The following is a 24,975-nucleotide window of genomic DNA, read 5'->3' on the forward strand; positions in this document are numbered from 1 at the left end:
ATTCATTCCGTTGCACCTGACAGAGAGTCACTTTTGGCATTGAAAATGAGCGTATTTTCCGCCCAATCAATGAGAGGGTTATGCTCACGAAACCATCGAATGCCCAAAAGCATATCACATCCTGAAAGAGGAGAAATTACAAATTTTCTGCGGAAGGACACTTGTTGAACAGTGAACAAAACATCAAGGCACTCTTGCGTGATGAGAGAGTCCATATCGGGAGAGAAGCCTGACATCTCGAAAGGAGATGTCTTGCGAATCTCCAAGCGAGCTCTTTCGACAAGAGAGTCACTAATCAAATCATGCATACTGCCTGGGTCAAACAATACGACAAAACGCTGACCCTTCACATGACTATAACACTTAATGAGAGACTCATCAATGGGAGGATCATGAGAGACTTGGGTCACACTCGTGTTCTCATTTATTGCATTGACAGAGGAAGTGGGTTCTGTAGGTTCTTTAGTTTGATTAGATTCAAGCTAGGACATGTTCTTGTTATGTAACCCTTGATGTGACAATGAAAACAACGACCTTCCTTAGAATAAATACTTTGTTCTTCCGATGTGATGTATCCTTCTAAAATTCCCTGTTCTATTTTTCATCTGGAGTGAGCTTAGGTTTAGCAATTGTGTTAGCTTTACCCTTAGGTTTATTTGGAGAGTTCTTTTCTGAGAGACTATTGGAAGATTGGTTAGAAGAGTTACCCTTCTTACCATTCTTACCGTTCTAAGAAGTCTGAGAGGTACTTGTGCAAGTCTTGTTTTCCTTGGGCTTTCCCTTGTTGTGCTTCAGCTCCTGTGTGAGAGCAATCGCTACCGCCTTGTTGAGATCGATTGGGTCGAGGACTTCAACATCAAACCTGATATAGTCGTCCAACTCGAAAATGAAAGTCTCCTTGCGCTCATCATCCAATTTGCGTAATTGGGTACCGAGCTGCAAACACGGTTAGAAAAAGGCATGACTGGCATACCATTCTGCTTGAGATTGCGCTAATCCTCTTTCAACCGCGCTAGGTACTGTGGTAGCATAAACCGCGCCTTGAGCTTGTCTTGGAAGTCGGCCCAATTGAAGGAAAGGGGCGCGTCTTCGTCGGCTTCCTCTAGGTGCGCGGCCAACTGTGCCTCTTGCCATGCGTGGTACCAATTAATAGCATCACCGGCAAGGTACATGGCTGCCGTCAAAACCTTGTTATTGCCTGTCTTCTTAGTTGTCGCAAAATAAGCCTTAAATTGATGCAACCAAGAATGAATAACACTAGCATCCATCTTACCATCGTACTTATTAACGTGACCTTCTCTGTGACGGGGTTGTTGGAGTCCAAATCTCGGCTTACGCCACTTGATGAACTACCAACATCTTTGGCTGGCTCGGACTTCGAGGTGAGAACTTGTCGGATCAACTCTTGCATACGTAGTTCTCTCTATGCCTCACGCTCTACCTGTCTTTCTTCGGCCGCCAAGCGTGCTTGCTCACACTCACGCTCCATGACTTCCTGTCATTCTTCTTTTCTTTCTTTTCGTTCCTCGACCGCCAAGCACGCTTCGCGATCCAAGGTTTCTTGTTTGTTTTGGCGTAGCTCCCTTCCTCAGAAGAAGAGTGGACCACCATGTTTGAGCATCTCGGAACTTAGAAAAGGATTCAAACTTAATTGATTGTCCACCTTCTTTAAATTCTTTTGTTTTCTTGCTCTTGTCTTCGAGGAAGTCATATTGGTTGGCTCGGTAGAAGTGCTTCTTTTCAAGAGTGCTTGTCCATGTCTTTCTGTGAGTACAGGTTCCGCTTTTCTGCACTCGTCTGTCTTTTCGGCTTTCCTCCCTACATGAGAGGAGAAGTGTTGCTAATTGGACTATTTTCTTATTTTTAATGATTAATCTCTTTTTTAGGATATTTTATTGTGTGCACTAAGAACTCTTAAAAGATTGTAGCTACAGGAACTTCCATCAAGAACGGACAACTCTGATGTGTCACTTGATGGGTGACGGTAAACATCGCGAAGGAGTTTCCGTAAGTTCGGTGGAAAGGGCCGGGTTACGAGTGCCCCTGATGCGTCACATGATGGGTGACCGGTGCATCAATAAGGGGGCATTCCGTAGGCTGAGGAAATCCGAACTGAGTAAGAAAATACGCGTAAGAACGCAAGCACAAGAATAAAGATGGGTTCAATGAAGCTTTTTACGAAAAGCAGGAACATTCGCGGGAGGGCAGATGCTTTCCCGCGAGGAGTCTGTGTCTGCATTGCATCTGTGCCGTGTTCTGCACCCGGGGACGCCTGGAATGTATTCGCGTAGCATTATTTTCACTAAGTGAGTTTTTAAAGTTTGAACAGGTTCACACTTTATTTTATAAAGTGGCCGGTCACTTTTAAGTGACCAGCCCTCTTATAATAAAATAAAGCAAGGCTCTCAAAAAAAGTCCAGCGCTAATAAAGCTACGCAGGCTGAATCAGCGATCTCTCTCTCTCCTCTCTCTAGAAAACGCAGATTCAACGATCTCTCTCTCCTCTCTCTAGGGGCACCAGGGGTTTTGCTTTTCGGCTCTATTCCCGCCGGGTGCCAGGCCCTATAAAGTAGCAGCCAACGTTTCAGTTTTGGGACACGCCAGAAGCAGCAGAAGGAACTAGCGCTGGGATTCTGGAGCAAGTGTTGGCGACGGAAATTGCAAGTGTTCGTGTGACGACTGAGTACGGAGGTCGCTTTTCCGAGCAAGGAGCGACAGGTATAAGGTGTTGATACGCTTTGAGAATTATTGCTTTGTGTGGTTTGTTTTGCAGGAATCTCCCGTCTTACGGGAAGGCCCCTCGCGGGAAGTACGGCTTCACGCCTAAGTCCCTTACGGGAAAGTACGGCTTCGCACCTAAGTCCCTTACGGGAAGGAACAGCCTTGTGCCCAAGCCCTTTACGGGAAAACACGACCTTCGGGTCTAAGATTACAGAACGGAGGGGTTTCCTCGGGTTCTCGTGCTTGTATAAGAATTCTCCCTGAATAAAGAATACTCTTGACGGGGGGGGGGGACCAGCCCATCTTCTGGTCCCCAATACTGTGTCGATCTTCTCCCTTCTCTCACCTTTGCAAAGTATTTTATTTTTCAGATTTCTAAGTGCTCGTGTACGCTCCCGTTTTGTGACAAGAAGCGATGGCTACATGCCATCTCGAGTAAACCTTATCAATCGGGTAATTTTTCAGGTGTTTCGCAAATCTCGGATCTCTGGATAACTTAATCAATCTGTTCACACATATGCCAATCTGCAGTTGACATTTGTACTCCTTTCTAGCAAACTTGTCCGAACCGCACCCATTTTCAACTTTTCTTTGCCTTCCCATTGAGAGGTGTCATCTCTGTCAGATTCTTCACGAGAACCCATGTGTAATCTGGTATTCTTTATGGCTTTACGCCTTGTAAGACAGAGCGATGAAGACGGGAGCGTGCCCGATGCGCGATATATGAAGGGTGGGAGTGGCTAATAAGTCTGGGGTCGGGACATGAAGATTCTTTCCCAAAAGTTGTGCGCTGCAAAAAGGATCGGATCCTCCGTAGAAGAAGAATCTTTTTGTGCTCTGATACCAGTGTAACAAACATGGGACACCCCAAGTCAAGATTCTACCACGACACAGGAGAGATTCACTTCAAAACATCACAATTTCACAATTGAGTCGACTCGGCCCGGCGTAGTTCCGTGCCTAGAGATATTGGCCCCAAAGACTAGCGCCCCTTTCAGTATTTCTTTTTGTATTAATCTGTGTTCAAAGTAAAAGAGAGTGGGTAGGTGCTCACTTTAAGACTCTGCGTCCAGATGCTCTAAGAAGTGACGCCCTACCCACTTATTTATTGTTACAAGGGATGCCCAAAATGCACAGCCCCAAAATCAAAAGCTTCTTACTCAAAAGCATTGGACCCAAAAGCTTTAGAAAATAAAGCATTCAAGCCCCAAAAGCATCTCAGAGCAAATCCAGGAATTCCATACGGTTGTGTCAACGTAAAAAGCGAAAATCCGTACTGCTATCCGTGCGCCTACCACGTCAGCATGTCAACGGATTTTGCCCCGCAAAATCCGGGAATCCGTATTGTGGCCACGTCAACCTGCCACGTGTCAGTGTGTGCGTCCAGGATATGCTGCCACGTCACCATTTTGTGACACAATCACAACAAGCACCAAAAAAAAAATGTCGTTCTTTATGATTCTTTCCTTGAGCGATGATACCGAACACTGCCAAAGAGCTTTGATACCAATGTAATGTCAGCGAAAGTGAATGATGGTGTATGCTCAAGATGAGTGCTCAGTTCGTACCCAAGGTTCCTTCGACAAGGGGAGAGAGAGCCCCCTTTCACTTTATGAGGGATTGTGCAATAGACCAAAACAAGAGAATGAGAATTGTGAGTGAAGGTGCTGTGAGAGAGAGAGAGAGAGAGAGAGAGAGAGAAGAGAGACCAGATGAAGTCCCAAACCCCCCTCCAAGGTGTTAGAGTTTTGGCATCTCAAGTGAACTGCCCAATGTGATCCCATTATTTATTTTGGCGTTTAGGTATTTATTTTAGTTATTTGTCAAAGTCTGAGTAAGGCAATTTACTAAGGTTGCTACATAATCCATTGTATACACATTCAATTTCATTGCCAAGGTTGATTGGTTCAAGAGACTCTCTCTCTCTCTCTCTCTCTCTCTCTCTCTCTCTCTCTCTCTCTCTCTCTCTCTCTCCCCTGGTCTCTACGCTTCCGCATCGTCGACTTTGACATGGTATCAGAGCCCTTGGTGGAGCTTCGTTAAAGAGCCTTGGTGGAAGAAGAGCGGCCTTGAGAGGAGAAGACTACCTTGTCTTTGGCGTTTCCCCTCCCTGCAGCATCTCAAAACGCAGCCTCCAATTGCCTCTTGGGACAGTGACCTCGTTTAGCGACCCACCTCCCCCATCTCATTTGCATTTTAAAACGTTGTTTGTTGACGGTGGTGGATACTAAGGGGCAGCGAGGTGGCCATTAGTCGACAAAGCACAGAAGGAGGAGCAGGAATTTGGGAGCAAGGAGCGTGAAGCTCATAAAGGGCCTTGCCGAGCCTTTGCAAAGGCGAGCAGATTGGAGCTTCAGAGAGGGATAACAGAGTTTTGCGGAGCCCACTTCATGTGGAGCTCTCTGTGCAAAGGAGTGGAACGGCTTGGAGTTTATTTTTCGGCACGGTTTATGCGGCCACCCTTGGAGTGCGAAAAGGATTCCTAGAGTTCCAAATCTTGGAGCTTCATCATGGCCCCCCCTTTCTCGAGCGCCAGCGACAAATTGAACGGCAATAACCACGCTCATTGGAATTTGATCATGCGACTCTTGTTCTCATGGAAAGGCTTATGGGATATTGTTGACGGCTCGGAGCCCCGTCCCACGAGGGATCCTAACAACAGGTACACCTATCTTCAAAATGACGAATATCTCAAATCGTGTGTCGATTGGGATGCGGCTAATGCGAAGGAAATGTAGGCCATTGCGGAATCTCTTACAAAGGAGCTTTCTCCAGCCATTCAGACTTTGAAGACTGCCAACGATATGTGGTTCAAGCTCGTAGGAATGTTTGATCGGGATTCTATGATGCAAGCAGTTACCCTTCTTGGACAGTTATTTGACATACAGTTTGCACGAGGAAGTTCCATGCAATCATTTCTTATGAAGGCTAAAGTTATTCATGATCAACTATCGGCTATGAAAAGTGCACTGACGAGTAATCAGTTAGCTGCTCTGGTTCTCACGAAGTTGCCTAAGGAGTATGAAACGGTGTCTAGGACACTTCAGCTACAAGTCACGAAGGAAAAGCTGGAATTTGGTGATTTCGCGTCTTTTCTCATTGAGGACGAAGACGTGTTGATAACTCGAGGCAAAATTCAGATTTCTGAGAAAGGAGGGGAAGCGCTTGCTGCTTCGGATTCCGGAAAGAGGACCAAGAACCGTTGTTACAATTGTGGAAAGCGTGATCATTTGGCCTACTAGGAAATTAACTCCATCGAGGCACAGTGACAAGGTGGGGTCACCCAGAGAAAATCACCCGAGAACTGGGCTACATTGCATTTTTGGACGTGGTCCCAGTGGTGAAAGATAGTCTGATGACCAATGAGAGTCCAATGGAAGCATTTCCTAAAATTTAGAGAGCTGCTATTTTGGGCCACAAAATCTATTCGCAACATTAGCTTCAAAATGACAAGGGGAATATTTTATTACTCTATTGCAAAGTCAATTGATACACTAGTTGAGAGATTTTCAAGCGGGAAGCCAAATGCGGGGAAATTACATGCATGAGTACCAAGTGGCACCTTTTGGTCAATTTACCAAGTCTGGGAGAACAGAACTCGTAACTGACTTTTTGGAGCAGTTTTGAAGGTTGATAACTCTGATTTTCAGCCATTTCTTTGCATTTTTTAGCTTCCCATGACTTTATCTAGGACCAAGGAGCTCATTTTCAGCATTGGAAGGCATTAGATGCGTGTTTATAGGGCTGTTTTACTGCGTTTTCAGCGATACGCAGGTTTTGGCAGCCATGGAACTCTTTACCTTTTGCATCTATTTGTTCACAGATGCATTTGCCAGAAGCATCAGCAAGAGGGGGCGCCCATTTCAAGAGAGGGGACTGATTTCAGTTCAGAAGTGCTACAGTGTGTGTGAGTAGTGGGTGCAAGTGCTCACAGCTTTAATGGAAAGCTTGCCTTCTCCCTTGCTCTACGTAGCGCGACGATTTTACTCTCGCGCATCCCTCTCTCCCCTTTGCACATATGGTAATGCCCCTCTAGTTGGGCTTCTCAGTTGACCATGTACAGTTCTGGGGGTTTTATGCACGTTTGCCAAGGCAAGAGCCTTATGTGCAGGAACCGGATTAGCTAATTGCTAATCCTCTTCAGGGATGCACAGTTCTATCACGTAGGAATGCAAAGACGGAGAGTTTTCTGGCATGAAAAGTTAAAACTCGTCCAATTTGAAAGGGAACTGTCCCATTGCATGCGGGAGCCTCTGAGACACGTGTAGACGTGATTGCGAAACAGAAAATTACAGCTTGCTGTGTTTTCCTGCAGGTATAGGGTTTCGCACCTAAACGACAAAATATCGCCAGGGGAGCCTCGGGAAGGCCTTGGGTGCTTGTACAGGACAGTTCAGAGAGATTTCCTACGAGGAATCTCGTCTAGTTCAAGGGGCAAGTGACCCTATAGGTGCGAGAGCTCGAGGGCTACCCAGAAAAGTAATCGACGCGCGAATCGGAGTGCAAAACAAAGAATTACAGCTTGCTGTAATTTTTTGTAGGTTTTGGTTCTGACTAGTTTTGATGCCTACAGGTCCCATGAGCTTCGAGAAAGTTAGGGAATCACCGAAGAGGTGTTTTGGCGCAAATTGGAAGTCAAAAACAAAGATTTCAGCGTGCTGTAAATTTCTTGCCAGGTTTTGCAAAGTGCTCTAAAGGGCGTGGAAAGTCAATGTTTACTTGGGATTTTGTCCGTGGAGACTTCTACTGTGATTATGCTACCGAAAATCGAGTTAGAGTAGAGGAATTTCAGCCCGATAAAAGTGGGATAGCTTGTAGAAGTTTACAGGTTTTTCTAAGGTATAACAAAAATAAAGAAATACGAAAGGGGCGCCAGTTTTTGGGGCCTACAGGTTGTCGACGTCTGCTCGGAGCATTCTAGCTTCCGAGCTGTGTGGTGTGAATTCCCGTCACAGGTTCCTTCTGCAAAGTTTCTCTCTGTGTTAAAGCTTAAAGTAAAGTTTCGGGTGAAAGCCAAAGTCCACCGCGCCCTACGGGTCAGTTTCATGGTTCCATTCCCGGGATAGAATCACTTTTTCCTTCAAGAAGTGAGCCTCGGTTGGTTTGGTGAAGACCCAGAGTACAGGAACGCGGGATTACACTATGGAAAACAAAGGGAAGGGTATAATGGAAGAGGGTTCCTCTTCGAAGGACAGACAAGAAATTCCCCATGTTCCTACATAACCTTTTCAGCGTTCGCCCTGCCAAAAATTGGTCAAATTAGGGCTGATTTTTTGTTGTGTTTTTAGGGTTTGCAGGTATGAACCAAGATGAGATAGGGAGAGGTCTCACAGTGGTAGACTGGCCTCTAAATCTCTTGCGGGAGTGATGTGGATATGCCAGGTGGCACGATTCTTTGACGCATTGGTAAATCATCTTGAAATTTGAGCTTACTTGGTCGTGGGTAGTACGCTACAGTGTTGTGGAATTATGCTCCTTTGTAGAGGCAAGAGCCTCTTGCACACGTAAAAGTTAAGGGAGAGGTTGCAAGATGCTATTTGGTGAAGTTCAAGAACTATCCACCTATGGATGCAAAGTGGATGGATGAGTATGAACTGTCAGAGTCACCAAATGTATTGCAGCTTTACCTTGAGGCCTTTGGGTTACCGCCTACGTATACCCCAACCCAACGTCTACAAAGGAGGGGTAATGATAAAACTAGCACATCAAATGTACTCATGGATTCAGTGCAATAGCAATGTACATTGTTTGACAAAAGTATGAAGGTCTCGTTAAGTCATTTGTACACATGTTTTGACAGTCTTTCTTACGGATACATGCGATGATAAAAGGGTGCTTACCACACTAAATCATTATGGCATGTATATATGGCACGCAATCGAGGACGTTTGCGATTTTAAGAGGGCGGTATGTCACGAGGACGTGGCAATTGCTAACTTGAATTGTTGGTTTCTTTCCGATGATTTTTGTTTAATTTTTGGGACCCTCTTTTTGAAGTTGCAAATGGCCAGACATTGTACGGCCAGTGTGAAACAATAGTCTCACCCACAAATGGGAAGTTGGTCGGCACTGAAATTCCAGTAGTAAAAGAGTGTCTAGGCTCAGTTCAAAGTCATCTAGGTCCCCTCGCCGCACTTAATAAGTTGGTGGATATTAGGAAATTAACTCCATAGAGGCACAGTGAGAAGGTGGGGTCACCTCGAGAAAATCACCCGAGAACTGGGCTACATTGCATTTATGGACGTGTTCCCAGTGGTGAAAGATGATCAGATGACCAATGAGAGTCCAATGGAAGCATTTCCTAAAATTTAGGGAACTGCTATTTTGGGCTAGCAAGCCGTCTAGTATATCATTTTCCGGAATCCCTCGAGCACACGCCAAAGCCTCCTTGCTCAGATCTCGAGGATAGAATACCTGCAAAACACAGACACAGTAGCAAACTGTGTGGAACTCATGTACAAAATATAATCTCTAGCTTTTAGCATGGAAAGCAACCTTCGAGTGCAAACTTGTCGCGAGAAACCGTTGGAAGGGGGGAAAGGGAAACAAACCCGATAACAAACACACACGCCTCTCTATAGCTCAGATGGAATCACACCATCCCGATCCACTCGAAGAAACACACCAAACGACAAAACTTTACTGCAAACACTCGGCTACACAAACCCAAGCCCACAATCACACATAAAAGCAAAGCTTATTACATCTCAACCATCACAATCTCTTTTTGATTCTCAACCACACACAATACCTCTCTTCTCCCTCTTTGCACACATACCAATTGGTTCGGGGGGCTTACAGACAGCCTACACACACCAAGACCTTTGCACAAGAGAAGAGAATAGAAGAAGGGATGGGGGAGACAACACCAGAGACAATGCAATCGAAGCTTTCTTCTTTTCCAACAAGTGATTAGCTATGGTGGAGCATACACAGGAAGGCTCTTTCATAGCTCTGTCCCCTTCTCTGTCCTTCCCGTAGCCTAAAAAAGCATCAGTTTACAAAAACTGAAATATCTTCCAAACAGTGCCGAATTAGCCTACGTGCATGAGACGCAAAAACATCTGAATCGGCGTTTTCCTTCACTATAGAGGGCTGTTTTAAGAAAAAACGCATTTTGTAAAAATTTTACAAAATAGGACTTTTCGGTTGTCCTCATGCAAGAAAGCTAAGCCATACATCCACTTTCTTTTTTTATCACTAACCACAGGATCTTCACTCCTCCACTTGCTCTTCATGTCCTAAGAAGTTTTCCACATAAATAACCTTCTCCAAAGCATCGAATCTCTATGTTGATTCACATAGTTGCATAAGTCATACACATCACGAACTTTTTCGTTAGCACTAGATCTTCACATATGCTTTAACATTCGGGCACACATCTATAAGCACCTTTGATACTGTTTTTCACGCTTTCTGGCATAGACACTTTTTGGTTGCACCACCGTCGGACCGTCTTTGTAGAATCTCCACGTACTCTCGCAGCAGAGAAGCCTTGCAAATTGATCCAGAACTGGGACACTTGTGGTGATTTCATAGACTGATGAAACCAACAAGAATAGAGAGACAAGGACAAATCCCTTTTTGCCAAGAAAAGGGGTCACCATCTTTCCTAGTGTCAGCTTTGAGGATGGCTTGCTTTTTGCAAGTAGAGAGAGAGAGAGAGAGAGAGAGAGAGAGAGAGAGAGAGAGATCGTTTTTTGTGCCAAGAATAGCAAGAAGTGGGACCGTCTAATATTTGGCCATACTTTTAGGAGAGATAGAGAGAGAGATCTTTTTTTGTGCCAAGAATAGCAAGAAGTGGGACTACCTGGTTTTTGCATACTTTAAGTAGATAAAGTAGTTGAATTTTCAACCTTTTGAAAATATTTACAAAACCTTATAAAATGTGAATTTTTAAGGTTAAAAACCTTATGCACACACATTCCAAGCATCCCCAAATGTATTCACAATATTCGCATACACAGATGCAATGTCCACATAGACCTCTTTACAAAAAAATATCTACTTTTCCGAGAAACACTCAAAAAACAACTCGATTTTTCAAAAATCAACTGCATTTCTCACCTATCTTCATTGAAGTGCTTGCGTCTTATGCGAAACTCATCCTCATTCCGGATTTTTACTCAGAATAGGAAATATTTTCTTATTGATACTCAAGTCACCCATCATGTGAAGTATAATAAATTTCCATTAACTCAATCTATTATCTACCGAACTTACGGAACAACTTCTTACCGATGCTCTGTCACCCATCAAATGACGCATCAAAGATTTCCATTCTTGATGGCTCGTGATATTATTTAACTAGAAATATTCATTTTCATAGATCTACATTTCTAATTTAACAGTTCTAATATGCACAAATGTATGTATTTCTAATTTAAAATTACTTTTAAAAATAAAAAATAGTCAATTTAGCAACATTTCTCTGGCTTCTAAACAATTGTTCTCAACTATAGTGTATTAACCATCCAAAATCTTTAGATAAGGTGCTAACTCTTGCTCAGTCATCCATTGAGCATCCACAGTGGAGTGATTCTTAAACTTCACTAAATTTCCATGTAATCTTTCCAAACTGAAGTGGCCGCTCCTTATGATAAATAATTTGCTCTTGTTAAGTATCTCTTCTATTTCCTCGACCTTAGGAGGTTCCTCAACAATAGGCTAGCTTGGTGATCCAACATATAATGGGAGTAAACTAATATGGAAAGCATCATGAATTCTCTAATTAGGCAGTAGCTCTAATCAGCATGTGGCATGATTCACTTTGTTAATTATCTTCAATGGCCATAGTAACAGTTGGAAAGTTAAACCACCTTTCCCTTATGAGTAGCTTGCTTCTTTAATCTTGCCTTCTCGAACTTGAGTAAGGCCAATTGAACCAGTTACAAGTCTAAATTTCTCCTGTGCCTATCTACAGCTTTCTTAGGCTTTTCCTAAGAGTGCAAAGTTAGTCTCTTCAGTGTCCAAATCTCAAACAACCTTAATCTTAGTTAGAAGGATCGATGAAGTAAAGGCCTACCATAAAGAACCTCAAAAGGAGCTTACTCCGTAGAAGAATGTATGGTACTATTATACACTTACTCTACAAGAGGTAACTACCTTTCCCAATCAGTTTGATTGTCTGACACATAAGATTTCAACATATCTAACACTGTAGATTGACACTATAGAGTCAATCGATCCATTTGAGGATAATAAGCAAAAGAAAATTTAACTTTGTATCAAGGTTGTCAAACAAAGCACGTCAAAAATGTATTGTTATGAGAGGATCTCTATCATTCACAATGGACTTTGGCATCCCATGATGTTTAAAAGTCTGAGCCACAAAAATAAAAGCCATATGATCTGATTGGATGGTCTTCTTGACGGGAATAAAATGAGCTTGCTTACTAAATCTATCCACAATAGTCTAAATTGCATCATTCCTAGTCTGAATCTTAAGGAGATCCATAATAAAATCCATGGCAATACTCTCCCATGGTTGAGCAAGGGTTGAAGTAGCCCAAGTTTCTTGTGCCAATTGTATTTCACTTTTTGACAAACCAAGCATTCCCTTGCATGTTATCAATGTTTGACTTTAGGTTTGACCAAAAGAAGTAGCGTTCTAAAGCTAAAGTCGTGGGCAAAATACCTCGATGATTCTCTTAAAGAGAAGCATGTGCTTGGTGGTGGTAAAGATAACCATGCCAAATGGAGTAGGGATACACATTCTCAATTTTGTAACCTTGCCCAAGTAAAGGAGAACTTGGAGTCATCTGGATACATCTCTAGGAGTGATTCCAATTCTTGGTGATATACTAAAGTATCACCCTCGGCCATCTAGAAAGAGCATCCGCAGCCACATTCTTACTACCAGATGTATGAAGAAACATGTGTAAATTGTGTACATTTCTAAAAGTGGGTGTACAGATATCTGAATCAAGACAGCTATGGTCACTTCTCATGATTTTGCCATTGTTACATATTGCATATGCAGCACTTGTCTTAGTTCCATCACCATGCAGCCTGATGCTTAACATAAATAAAACAATCACCTCCTCTGTCGAAAGTACAGGAATGGAATGTTGCTCCATACCCGCAGCTGCAGAAGTCTCTGCAAAGCAAGCAAGAAGCTTTAAGAGAGTGAAAATCCAAATCTAAAGCCAGCAAATATTGTCGTACCAAAAGAGCCTCTGCTGCTGCAGCAACTCGCGTATTTGGGAGAGCATGGAACGCCAACAGGGCCATAAGCCTTGTTGCAACCTGCCCTGTGAGAGGACCAGCTGGAAGCTGAAAATTTAGTGAACTCAAGATGCGACATTCCTGCCATTTCTTTTGTGTGTGTGTGTGTGTGTGTGTGTGTGTGTGTGTGTGCGCGCGCGGGGGGGGGGCCGACGCGAGAGAGAGAGAGAGAGAGAGAGAGAGAGAGCGCGCCAAGGCACAGCGTGCTAATCAAAAAATTCCATCTTAAAAAAACTGTTTTGGCCTGCAAATAATTAAGTTATGATAGAAGAGGGAGGTGTTGACAAATCCATGCTCTAGGCCATAATTACAATTTTTCAAGAGTATCATCCCAATGGACACCCAAAGGTTAGGATTTTGACACTTTGACATGCAATATATCTGTGACAATAGAACATCGGAATTTGTGACCCTATGGTCGTGTGCGTTAACACAATGTTGGCCATTTGCAGTGATGACAGCCATTGAACCATCCAAACCAAATCAGTCCACAAAGGATTGTTTTATGCATTAGCATTGAGTGAATCAAGAGCATGTCCCAAAGTGCATCTTCCCTTAACTATGCATCAGCCATTAGTAGTAGTTTACCTATCTCTGTTGCATTTAAGGTAGCTGCTAAAAAAAACCTTAAAGTGAATGGCTTATATTCCATCTAGGAAAAGTTTAAATGCACATGAATTGTATGAACAAGAAAGTGTTGAGGATTTACTGATTTGGTACAAGGTCGTTATGGTGCCACTTCAAAACGGAAAGAAGAAGTGTAGTATATGCAACAAGTTCTAGTTGATTATCACACAATTATGGCTCACCCTCCATAAAGAGGAAAAACTAACAACGGGGTCACTAAGCCAAATGTGTTTTCGAGAGAGACTTGGACAATTAAAAAAAAGTAAGTAGTTTAATATCTTCACTACTTCAATGTTATGTGAGCATGAGCTGGTACTCGTGTATAGGACAAAGTGACAACGTGGTAATCCCAAGAGAGACTTGGACAAGTAAAATAAGGTAAGTAGTCCGATACCTTCACTAATTCAATGTTATGCGAGCATGAGCTCGTACTAATCAGTTGTGTGTAGTGGCTCGTATTAATCAGTTGTGTGAAGTGGCTAGTAAAGAAATTTATTGCATATGTTGAGTAAGTATTATTAATAGAGTTAATTGAGTTGTCACTAGCATTTTTTTAACCATTGAGCGCAATGAGGTAGTAGGGAGAAACTATACACATATCATGTATTTACAATTGTACATTACACCCTCGAGGGGCAACCGTGGGAACCACCTCAATTATGGGGAAGGAGAATACACCCAAGAGAATGCAATTCGTGAGCCTCGAACCCTCAACCTTGGGGTTACATCACAAAGGTCTCACCAAATGAGCTACGCTTCTTGGATTGTCACTAGTATTGATGCTATAACGCACTTGCAAGCATTAAATGCATGTTTTTTGTATGATTTCTTGAATGCTGATCTTGATTTACAATTACATCAGCAAAGCTTAATTTCTGTACCTAACCACCACACAAAGTAATGTATTCATAAATGCAAGCTTATCATATGGAAGATGAAAACCCTACTATATTGGAACCCTCAACAAAGTAATTGATTTTCCTTTCTATTTGCATGAAAGCTTGCTCTCTTTGCTTGTAAACAAAGAAAAACAAATTAGGCAATCCCTATCATCAATTACAAGGACACTTGATAGTTTTGGGACAGTGAGACACAGCACTAATCTAAGGAAGGACTCTCTCTTACACATGCTAAAATGGAAATGGATATTTTGATGTTTTGTGTTGTTTATTTGGATTTGGTTTTATTAATGGTGCATGGAAGATTGATATAATTGTTATGATCACATGATATGGTATTGTTGTCTAGCATAGTACTAAGTGGCTAGGTTCATGACACTTGGGGATGGCTTTGAGCATCGATGCGAAGAAATTATTAATATTATAGTAGTTATATGTCAATTGTAAATATAGTGTCTGGTCAATTCCTATTTTCACCCAACGTGAATTATAGCTATTTTTAGCTTGACTCTTCATCTATAAATAAAATACATGCAGAAGGAAGAGACTCACCTCTCAATGAGGGGAAGTTGTACTTATTTCTTGTGTCATTCTTCTCCTCTCTTCTCTACCTCCCTACCTCTATCACATGCATGCGTAGCACTTTGGTTGTGGAGGTGTGCATATCTGCTCACTCTTTATACTCTCTCAGTTTGTGTTTTTGTTGTTATCTTGTAGGGCTATAGTAATATTCTTGGATGCTATAGTAATATTAGAGCCTGCAACAACCGAAAGCGTAGTGACCTTGCAAAATACATGAATAGAATGCATACAAGCGTAGTGACCTTGCAAAATACATGAATAGAATGCATACAAGCAACATAACCAGACATGCATACCTTCGTTTGGGTGATGCGAGAGAGAGTAGGGAGGGAGCAGACATGCGCATATCCGCAATCAGAGAGCTATGCATGCACGCAGAGATGGAAAGAGAAAGGAAGAAGAGAGACATTGGCACTAGGTACAATCTCCCCCCATGTAGAAATTGAGCTTCTTCCTTTCACATGTATTAAATTTATAGATGAAGAGTCCAATTCAAAATAGATACGATCCACTTTGAGTAGAAATAAGGATTGACCGGAGACTCTATTTACAACAGACATATAACTAATAAGAAGGGAATAATATCTGATCCACATTATTTGCATAGATACTTGAATCCATCACCAATGGATGAAGTGGTAGTGCACCTCAACGATTTGCTAAACGACAACACTATACCATTTGATCATAATAGACATAGCAATATTGCATCATCAATAAAATATACCAAAAAAATAATAAACATTTATTCAAATATTCATTTTCATGACATACCGTGGGTTAAAAGACAATTTTCTTGAACTACTATGGCAGATAGACAAGCCACTCGTAAAATGGTCTGATAATTGGTGTCACTTTAATCAGCAAATCTACAACAATGAGCCTGCTGCTTGAACCAATGTATCCGCATTGTGTTCATGCTACCCAAACCGATGAATGTGCAATTGTGATAGGATTTGATAACCATAGCAGACTTTTGGTGAAAAGAGAGAGTATTAGTTTAAGAGTATTCTTTGTGAGAGAAGAGAAAATGCTTGGTCGGAGTCTACAACAAGAACTACATAGTTAGTTAGCTTGGCATGCAAAATAACTTGAAAAGAGAGAGTAAAATTGCCAACAATTGAGGACCGTATCTACTTGGAGCCGGCGGCCCTCCCTCCAAAAGGACTTTGTATTATAAATTCTCCCATTTTGATGCCGTGAAGATGGAAAGCTACATGCACCATTAATGACACTTGATGAGACCTCCATCCCAAGACCTCAAACACCTGCAAAGGTGGAGAGAGCTAGCGGGGATAGAGGTAGATTGAAAGGAAGAAGAAGTATCTTTGCAAGCAATAATTACTATTCCTACTTACATCTACTCATAAAGCATAGTATAGCATAGCATAGTAGAGTAGTCAGAGAAGAAGATGATCAAGGTTGTTAGCAAGACGCTTGCTTGGATTTGCATTCCATGGTCAAGTGTTGTTAGGGTAAGCTCTCACACTTGAGAAGGAGACTTTCTTTTTGCAAAATGAGCATGCCTAGGATGCTAAGAGAGATCCCCTCGCATCAAATTTCCCTAGCATAGAATCCTTTCTTCTTCTTGGTTCTTTCCAAAGACTAGCCAATAGATGGCTCTCTTCTCTTTAGGCAAATGCATGAGAATTGTGACAAGTGTCCTTCATTCCCTCTTAGAAAGGTGAGCTTGATCCTTTAGATATGTGAAGCTTAATTCTCATTGGCTCTCAAGGTGTGCTATCCAATGAAATTCAAGTTTGACATGTGTCCTAGATGCCTTGTTTGAGAGAGCGAAGAGTCTAAAGACTCGGTATACATGAAAAGTCATCCTCCTACAAAAGAGGGTTCAAAATTTGCAAGTGGGGGTGCCTACTTGGCCTTCTAGCACATCATAGAAGCCTCAATACTAAGATTCAATAGCTTGAAATACCTAGACCTTGCAATAGTCTTTTCCACTATTACTTGGCACAATATTCTCTTAAAGCTAGGCTACTTTAATCAAGGATGATCAAAGAAATTTCCCTAAGCTCACAATAAAAATTGGATGAGCTAGTAGGCCCCCTACTTTCTTAAGCTAGTATCCCCCCTACCTACTTTAGCTAGTAGGGCCCCTAACTACATAAGTTACTAGGCCCCCTACTAGCTTGCTCAACCTACTAGTAGCTTTTCTTCTAAGACTTTTGCACTATCCTTTGGAGGCTTAAAGAATCTTACCCTTTTATCATCTCAAGCTTCATTGGACTTTCATTTAATTTTTTTTAGAGTGTCTCTCCTTCTAGTCCTATACCTAGAATTGAGATAAGTCTAACATCACATAGTAGAACCAGGCAAAAGAGATGCTAAAGCAAACTGAGCTTCATCAATTATTCCAAGCATTCAAAGAGAAGTCATTTAGAGAGGTCTAAGCAACGCTCCAATTCACATGGTTCTCAGCATTCTATTGGGAAGGACAAGGCTAAGGTTAATACCGATGCCAGTGATTCAAGAAGACGTATCTATTCCACGACAAAGCTAAGGTTATTACTAATGTCAGTGATTCGGGAAGGCACAAGCATAAACATGCAGAATCAATACCAAAATCACGCAAGGATAAGGAGATCAAAACAATAACACAGACTGATGATGATTACCATGTAAAACCAAAGCGTCGAGAAATAGGAACAAACTACCATGTCAAACTAAGCATCAAGAGATAGAAACTGAACACCATGACAAATCTAGACATAGATAAACAAGAGTTGAGTACCATGAAGAACCCAGACGCAAGGAAAAGACTAATGATTTGAAGATTGCATTCTCGAAATTTAGAGGTAGAGCTATGTAAGATGAGATAGTGGGTATACCTAGTACCTTTGAGATTGATATAGGCCGGATTCAATGAAGCTCACTAGACAATTGCAAGAGCCACCATCTTAAAAATTGATTTGAGTTTGGTTTTTAAGTTAGTTCAAGTGCAATAAGTTAAGGGAGCAAGAAGTACCAATTCTAACCAAGAATTTGACTTGGTATAGAGATCCCTTAAACTGGAACAAGAGGCTAAAAAGGAGAAAGGTCAAAAAGCTAGAACCACACATCATCAAGCTCTAGTTCATCTAATGACAAGCACTTCAAAGAACTACCCAAAACCAAGAAGAAAAAATATTGTACAAAGAAAATTGAGAGCACATATCTAAGATCTCAAAGACCAGACCTTCATTGGGAAAGGTAAGTGTGCCAAATGCAAATCAAAAGAGCACCAAACAAATGAACGTGTTCAATGTACATACTATAAACCTTATGGCCATGTGTGGAACAATTGTAAAATCAAGTGAGAGCAAAACTTTGTTCATAATCAATGCCTTTCTATTGAGCATAGGCTTTTACAACAACAAGCCTTGCCTTGTAGTAATCAATGTTACCATCCGACTTATGTTTCAACTTGTAAATCCACTTTGTAAGAATGGACTTCTTACCAAGACTCGCAAGTCACATAAAGACCAAGTATTTTTCTTCTCAAGTGCATCATATTCACTTTGCATAGCAGACATCCAATTTTTTTAATTTTGTGCTTCTTCAAAAGAAAGAGGCTCCTCTTCATCACACATATCATAAGTAGCCAAATAAGAGGGGAGGTTACCCAATAGCAATACATGCATGTCATCAATGTCAAACATGAATGAATTATGAAATAACCCTATTTTGAAGATGGTTCAAGCCCGTGTAACCATTCTTAACTTAAAACAATATCACCATGGCATGTCCAACTTGAAATTTAAGGTTCATATTATGGCCTCGAACCTCCAAAGAAACATTCTAAACAATAGTAATTCAAACATTGGGATCTTGACCATCCATATAATAAGAATCTCCATCAATAAAAAAGATTCTAAGTTTTTTGCATTTGTCATAAAATCTAATATCTAACCAACCCAAATGGTTTTCTCACATTAAACTGATCATTTAATGTGGGAGAATAAACGGGAACAAGGGTTAGGATAGAGACATGTGCTTATGGATCTATCTCAACACGGGGCCAAGGTAAAAGGGTCCAAATGAGAGTTAGTATGTCAAAGAGAAATGCTACCTAATGGAGCTTAAAGACCTTAGTGTTAGCTTCATTAAAGACCTCCAAAGGTTAGTGTTAAAAAGTCCTTAGACCTAGGACCATAAGCAAGCTGGGGTTGACGTTGAGGTGGGAACCCTACCCAAGCTTGAGGTGCTTGTCGTGCTTGTTGACTAAGGTGCTTAAGGTGTTTGTGGGAACCTTGCCTCCCAAGCTTGAGGTGCTATCATGCTTAAATGAATAGGGTGCTTGAAGTGTTCAATTCAAACATGATCTCTCAAGAGGCATACAAGATTGTCATGCTTAAATGACTAAGGTGCTTGAAGTGTTCAATTCAAACATGATCTCTTAAGAAGCATAAAAGACACATGTCAAGATCCTCCCATTTTACCCTCATGATGTGCTTGAATCCTATTGGATAGGCTTTAAAGGGGTCCAATGAGAATTTAGATGCATTTAAATAAATAATTAAGCTCTTGCTCTCAAAGAGGAAAAAGACGACACATCTCCAAAGGATATAATTAAATAATACAAAAGAGAGACGGGGTGACCAAGCATGAGAGGGGGGGACTGATGTGGGCATCTTTATACTCCCCCCCCTCCTCCCCCCCCCCCCCCCACACACACACACAATCTCTCTCTCATTGTGTGAAGTGCAAAGTGTAAGAGCTCTATCTCCTTCTCCAAGTTTGTTGAGAAGTTAAGAGCCTACACCAACACTCTTGGCTATGGAATGCAAATTCAGTCAAGAGCCATGCTTCAATGCTTAAGCTTTTCCATCTTCTTCATCTTCATTACTATGCTATTATGCTATGCTAAGCAAGAAGAGTGATGATAAATGAGGAACTATTTCTTTCTCCTATTGAATGCTTCTTCTTCCTCTTCCCTACCCTCATTCCTCGCTAGCTCTTTCCACCTTTGAAGATGTTTGAGGCCTTGGGACTGAGGCCGGGGATAGTTAATGCTTTTACAAAGTTTATGTTATGCTCGTGATGCATGAAGCTTTTCACCTTCATTGTATCACCTAGGTCACAAGGAACACAAAGATTGTATTGTACCAAGTCTCTCTTGATGGGAGAATCTATAATACAAAAGCCTATTGGAGGGGGGATGGCTCCACATAAATCCGTTCCTCAACTGTTGTCAAGTTCTCTAAACTCTCTCTCTCTCTCTCTCTCTCTCTCTCTCTCTCTCTCTCTCTCTCTCTCTTAAAAGTATTGTTCATGCCAAGTTAAGAGTCTTCTAGTTATGTTGTTACCGCTAATTAAGTTCACCCTCTATGTTCTCCAAGTAGTCTGACAAAAATTCTCACTCTAATTCTCTTAATTCCGCTGTCCTCAAAGTTCATAGGCCGTTTCCATTACATTGGTATCAGATCTATTGTTTTCTCTTTTCTTACTTAAGAAAAGAGGTCCTTAAGTTGTCCATGAAATGTGGGATCTGTTCATTGCAATAGGGTAAGAGACATGAATCTATTATCTTGGTTGAGAAGGATTTAGTTTGAGGTACACCATTGGTAACTATAGTCTTAATAATGGAGTCTCTCGAGGCTTGCCTTTGGCTTAACCATTACTGAGCTACGAGCAAGCTCAACAGGAACCATAATCAATCGAGCAATGTTAGACCCTCTCCACTAGTCTTTGCAATCACCAATGTCTAAACCACGGGTGTGGCTACTTGAGAACTAATTTTCAAAGGTAAAGAAGAGTAGCGACTAAGGTTTTTTAGGGTACGAAAGCACAAAGTAATTCTATACATAAGTTTAATTAGCATGGCTCACAATAATCAAGAGAGTAGAATGAACATTGATAACTTTGATTTTGCACAAGAAGGTGCTAATGATAATGCCCCCATGTTTGTAAATTATGTTGTTACTAGGTACCATCAAGCTATGGACAACCCTGCTTTGCAAGCCAAAGTTACCCAATAACTTTGTGCTTATGGGATTTCCCTTCCTCTCCAAGAGGAGAGAGAGAGCTTAGGAGGTCTCTTGATGAGACTCCCAAAAGAAGACTCTCTCCCATAAGAAAGGAGGAATCCAAAGAACGAGAAAAAAGCGAATCCCTAAGTTTCTCTGAAGATGTGGCTCCACGAAGACGACAGTCTAGACGGTCGTCAACTTCTCCCAAGAGGAAATGGTTAACCCATAGTCCTTCTCTTTGTTACTCCAAAAGGTAAGAGAGGAAACAAAGGAAGAAAAAGACAAGAAAGAGGTCACCCTCTTCTCCTTCTTCTTCACCTTCCTCCTCTTTCGACGAAAGCAATAGCTATTCCCCTAGAGAATACAAGAGGAGAGGACATCGCAAAACTTACCCTGCATGGTGAAGGTCCCAAAAGCTCAAGAAATTCAAAGAGGGAGGAAAGAGTATCTCTTTTTTCACCTATGATGGCACCTTTGGTGTCACTGACAAAGTATTGACCTTCATCCAAAAATTTCAAAGAGTCCTCCAAGCTAGGCCATGTAGCTATGCACTTTCAAAAGTCTGCTCGTCAATTGTGGGCTAGTCTCCATGGGAATGGCGAAGCCCCAAGAACATGAAAAACTCTACAAGTTTCCATCATGAAGCAATTCCTTGCAAGTGATGCAAAGAACAAAGTGCTTACCGAATGGCAGATCTTGAAGCTTCTCTCCAACGAGTCTATTCACAAATATGTGAATAAGTTTTGGGATTTACATCTCAAAGGCTATTGTCTTTCAAAAGATAGACTTTCTCAAGTAAAAGCAACAATTATGTGCAGGATTACCTGAAGAGATGACCGAGTACATCAACTCCCAACGACCCGGTTCTATCACTGAAGTAATCCACCACACTATGGTTGCTTCACGCATCAATTTCCAACAAGGGGCTAGAAGGAATATCAAGCCCATGGAAAGTAAAGAACAAAAGTGATGCAAAGGGAAAAAACAATTCCCAAAATTCTTCCCAAGGCAATTCCAACAACAACAACAACAACCATTTGTCCAAGGAGAAGGGAGTTTACACAGGTAAAAATAAACTCTCTCCTGAAGAGCTTGAAGCTTTTTGTAAGGACCACATATGTTTTAAGTGTGGGGAGCAAGGACATGGTTATCTTTCTTGTCCCAAAAGAAATGTACGCAATGACACTCCTAGAGCTTCCATGGTTGAAGCTCCAAAAGAGGATACTCATTGCAAATGATCATCCCTTTGCTATGCTTGGGGAAAGGTGAGGGAGCACGATGCCCTTATTCTCTTTGACCCTGGCTCTACTCACAACTTCATATCAACGGACTTGGCCACTAAGTTGGGCATTCAAGATTTTGAGATGGGAGATACTATAACAGCTGATGGAGCTTTCAAGGGACAACAAGCCTCTGCTACTCCCTTGATTGGGAAGTTGAGGCTTCATGTCCAAAGCTACGTCGACAAAGAATACTTTTTCATCTCTCCTCTCCAACATGAGGATGTTATCCTAGGGACACCATGGTTCAACCGCATGACTGCCAACATGAAGTTCCCCGAAAGGAGAATGTACTTCACCTACATGGAAAAGAGCATGTACATAGATGTTAGTGAGTCCGGTCGTACTATACCACTTGTAAATTCACCTTCTTTTGATAAGTCAATGAAAAGCTCGATTTTTGCATACATGATTTTTGTCAAAGAATCCACGGATGCTAATGTTTTATCAAATGAAAATGGTAGGAATCAAGAAGAGTTAGACATCTACTTTTATAAATGGATTCCAAGATGTTTTTATCGATGATATCCCTATGGAATTAGCTCCAAAATGAGGGGGTGATGAGCATCGAATTGAGATCCTACCAGGAAGCTCACCGCCTGAGATTATGAGACAAGTGCATGAACTGGTAGACAAAGGATGGTGAGGCCTAGCTCCTCTCCTTTTTGTTCTCCAGTCCTTTTAGTGCAAAAGAAAAATGGTACATACCGCATGTGTATGGACTATTGAGTGCTAAACCATCTCACTTTCACAATACAGATTTCCCGTACCGTGGGTAGAAGATCTATTTGATTAGCTACAAGATTTGGCCTACTTCAATAGGATTGACCTTAAAAGTGGCTATCATCAAATAAGGATAGTGAATGAAGACATTGTAAAAACCACGTTTCGTACAATGTTTGGTCTTTATGAATATCTAGTCATGCCTTTTGGCTTGACTAATGCACCAACCACATTCAATCGTTTGATGGAGAAAATATTTAGACCCTACCGCCAGTTCACTTGATATTATTATCTACTCCAAGTCCTTGGAGGAGCACAAGCAACATCTCCAGGTAATTTTTCAAGCTTTGAGGGAGAACAAGCTTTTTGTCAATCAAAAGAAGAGCGATTTTTGCTTCAAGAGATTCAATACTTAGTCTATCCATGGGAATATGAAAATATGGACAATAGTCGACAGGTTTAGCAAGCAAGCACACTTTATTCCTGTCAAAAAGACTATTAAGGCACACCAAATGTCAACTCTCTTCATATCTTAGATTTTCAAACACCATGGATTGCCAACATCCATCGTGTCAGATAGAGATCCTAGAATGACCAATAATTTCTCTTTGAAAATCTAGGTACAAGATTGAATTTCTCTTCGGCCTATCATCCACAAGCCGATGGCCAAAGTGAGATAGCCAATCTTACAATCCTCAATCTACTAAAGACATATGTTACAGAAGTAGATCAACACTCACAATGGGAGAAGTACTTACCCCTTGTAGAGTATGCGTACAATAATAATGTCCATACTACTACGAAAAAAGCACATTTTGAGATCATAGAGGGAAGACCTAAAAGTCCCTTGCTACTTAAAGTACATTCTTCACTGTTGATGAGTATAGCCGTGATCTACAAGAATCTTTTCAAAAGATTAAGGAGGCTATATCCATCGAGTCTCAACAAAGGCAAAAATTTACTGCTGACAAGCACAGAAGGGCCTTAAACATTCAAAGAAAATGATTGGGTCTTGGTTAAGTTTCCCAAGGCTTGATTGAGGCAAATGACAGGCAAAAATCCTACGGGCCATCAAAAGTATTATGATAAACTAGCAAAAAGATACTATGGTCCTTTCAAATCTTTAAGCCTATCAATGGCATCGCTTATTAACTCAAGTTGCCCAACCATTGGCTCATACACAATGCTTTTAATGTGAGCCTACTTAAGCACTACAAAGGAGAGCCACCAAGAGAACCAATTATTGAAGACCCTCCAGAAATCAAAGACCAAGAAGAGGTGCTACAACCCAAATCTATCCTTTGGCATGAAGACACATGGTAAGATTATCCGACGGTATCTTATTAAATTTAAAAACTATCCTTTTGAAGATGCTAAATGGATGCGAGGAACACAGCTTAAGGATAGTATGAATCTTGTCAATGCTTACAATTCTACACTAGAGTAAGCAAATGTAAATTCTTTCTAAATGAACAATGTTTTTGTCATATAAGACTAATCCTCTTTTATGCACAAGTTAAATAGTATGCATGCTTAGAATCATGCTTGTGATGATGACGTCACCTAAACACCAAGTAGAATTTGTCACTCTACTTTGGAAGTATGACATGGACTAAAGAGCAGACATGCTTGCAGTAGCTAAGTCTCCCAAACACCAAATGGATTAGTCATCCATTCTGGAATGATGTTGTAGGGTAAAAAGGGATCCTCTACCTGTTAGAAGATAAGACGTAGCTAAATAGATATTTGAGTAGATTACTTAATGGAGAGAGAGAGAGAGAGATTTCACACACAAGAGATTATAGAGTAGAGAGAGAGAGAGAGAGAGTACACACGATATACGTGGTTCACCCAATGTGGGCTATGTCCACGGGAAAGCATCCACTCAATGGCTTTAGTACTTCAAAGCAAGAAGTAGTTTACAAAGGGATTATACCCTTGATAGAGCTC

General features: G+C 41.4%; 1 protein-coding gene across 1 annotated transcript in view; it reads right to left on the reverse strand.

Annotated features, from left to right (window-relative positions):
* Positions 1-13,129, reverse strand: part of ADCL (D-aminoacid aminotransferase-like PLP-dependent enzymes superfamily protein) — a 52,293-nt gene extending 39,164 nt beyond the window's left edge. The window contains exons 1-2 of the mRNA XM_086511410.1: positions 12,889-13,129; positions 12,762-12,820 (exon numbers count right to left, since the gene is read on the reverse strand). Of these exons, the coding sequence (XP_086367536.1) occupies positions 12,762-12,820; positions 12,889-13,036 (207 nt within the window). The 5' untranslated portion in view covers positions 13,037-13,129. The remainder of the gene's footprint in view (positions 1-12,761; positions 12,821-12,888) is intronic.
* Between the last annotated feature and the right edge of the window lie 11,846 nt (positions 13,130-24,975).

Source organism: Adiantum capillus-veneris, chromosome 4 (genome assembly GCF_014529385.1).
Source record: "Adiantum capillus-veneris isolate H3 chromosome 4, ASM1452938v2, whole genome shotgun sequence".
Taxonomy (NCBI): Eukaryota; Viridiplantae; Streptophyta; class Polypodiopsida; order Polypodiales; family Pteridaceae; genus Adiantum; species Adiantum capillus-veneris.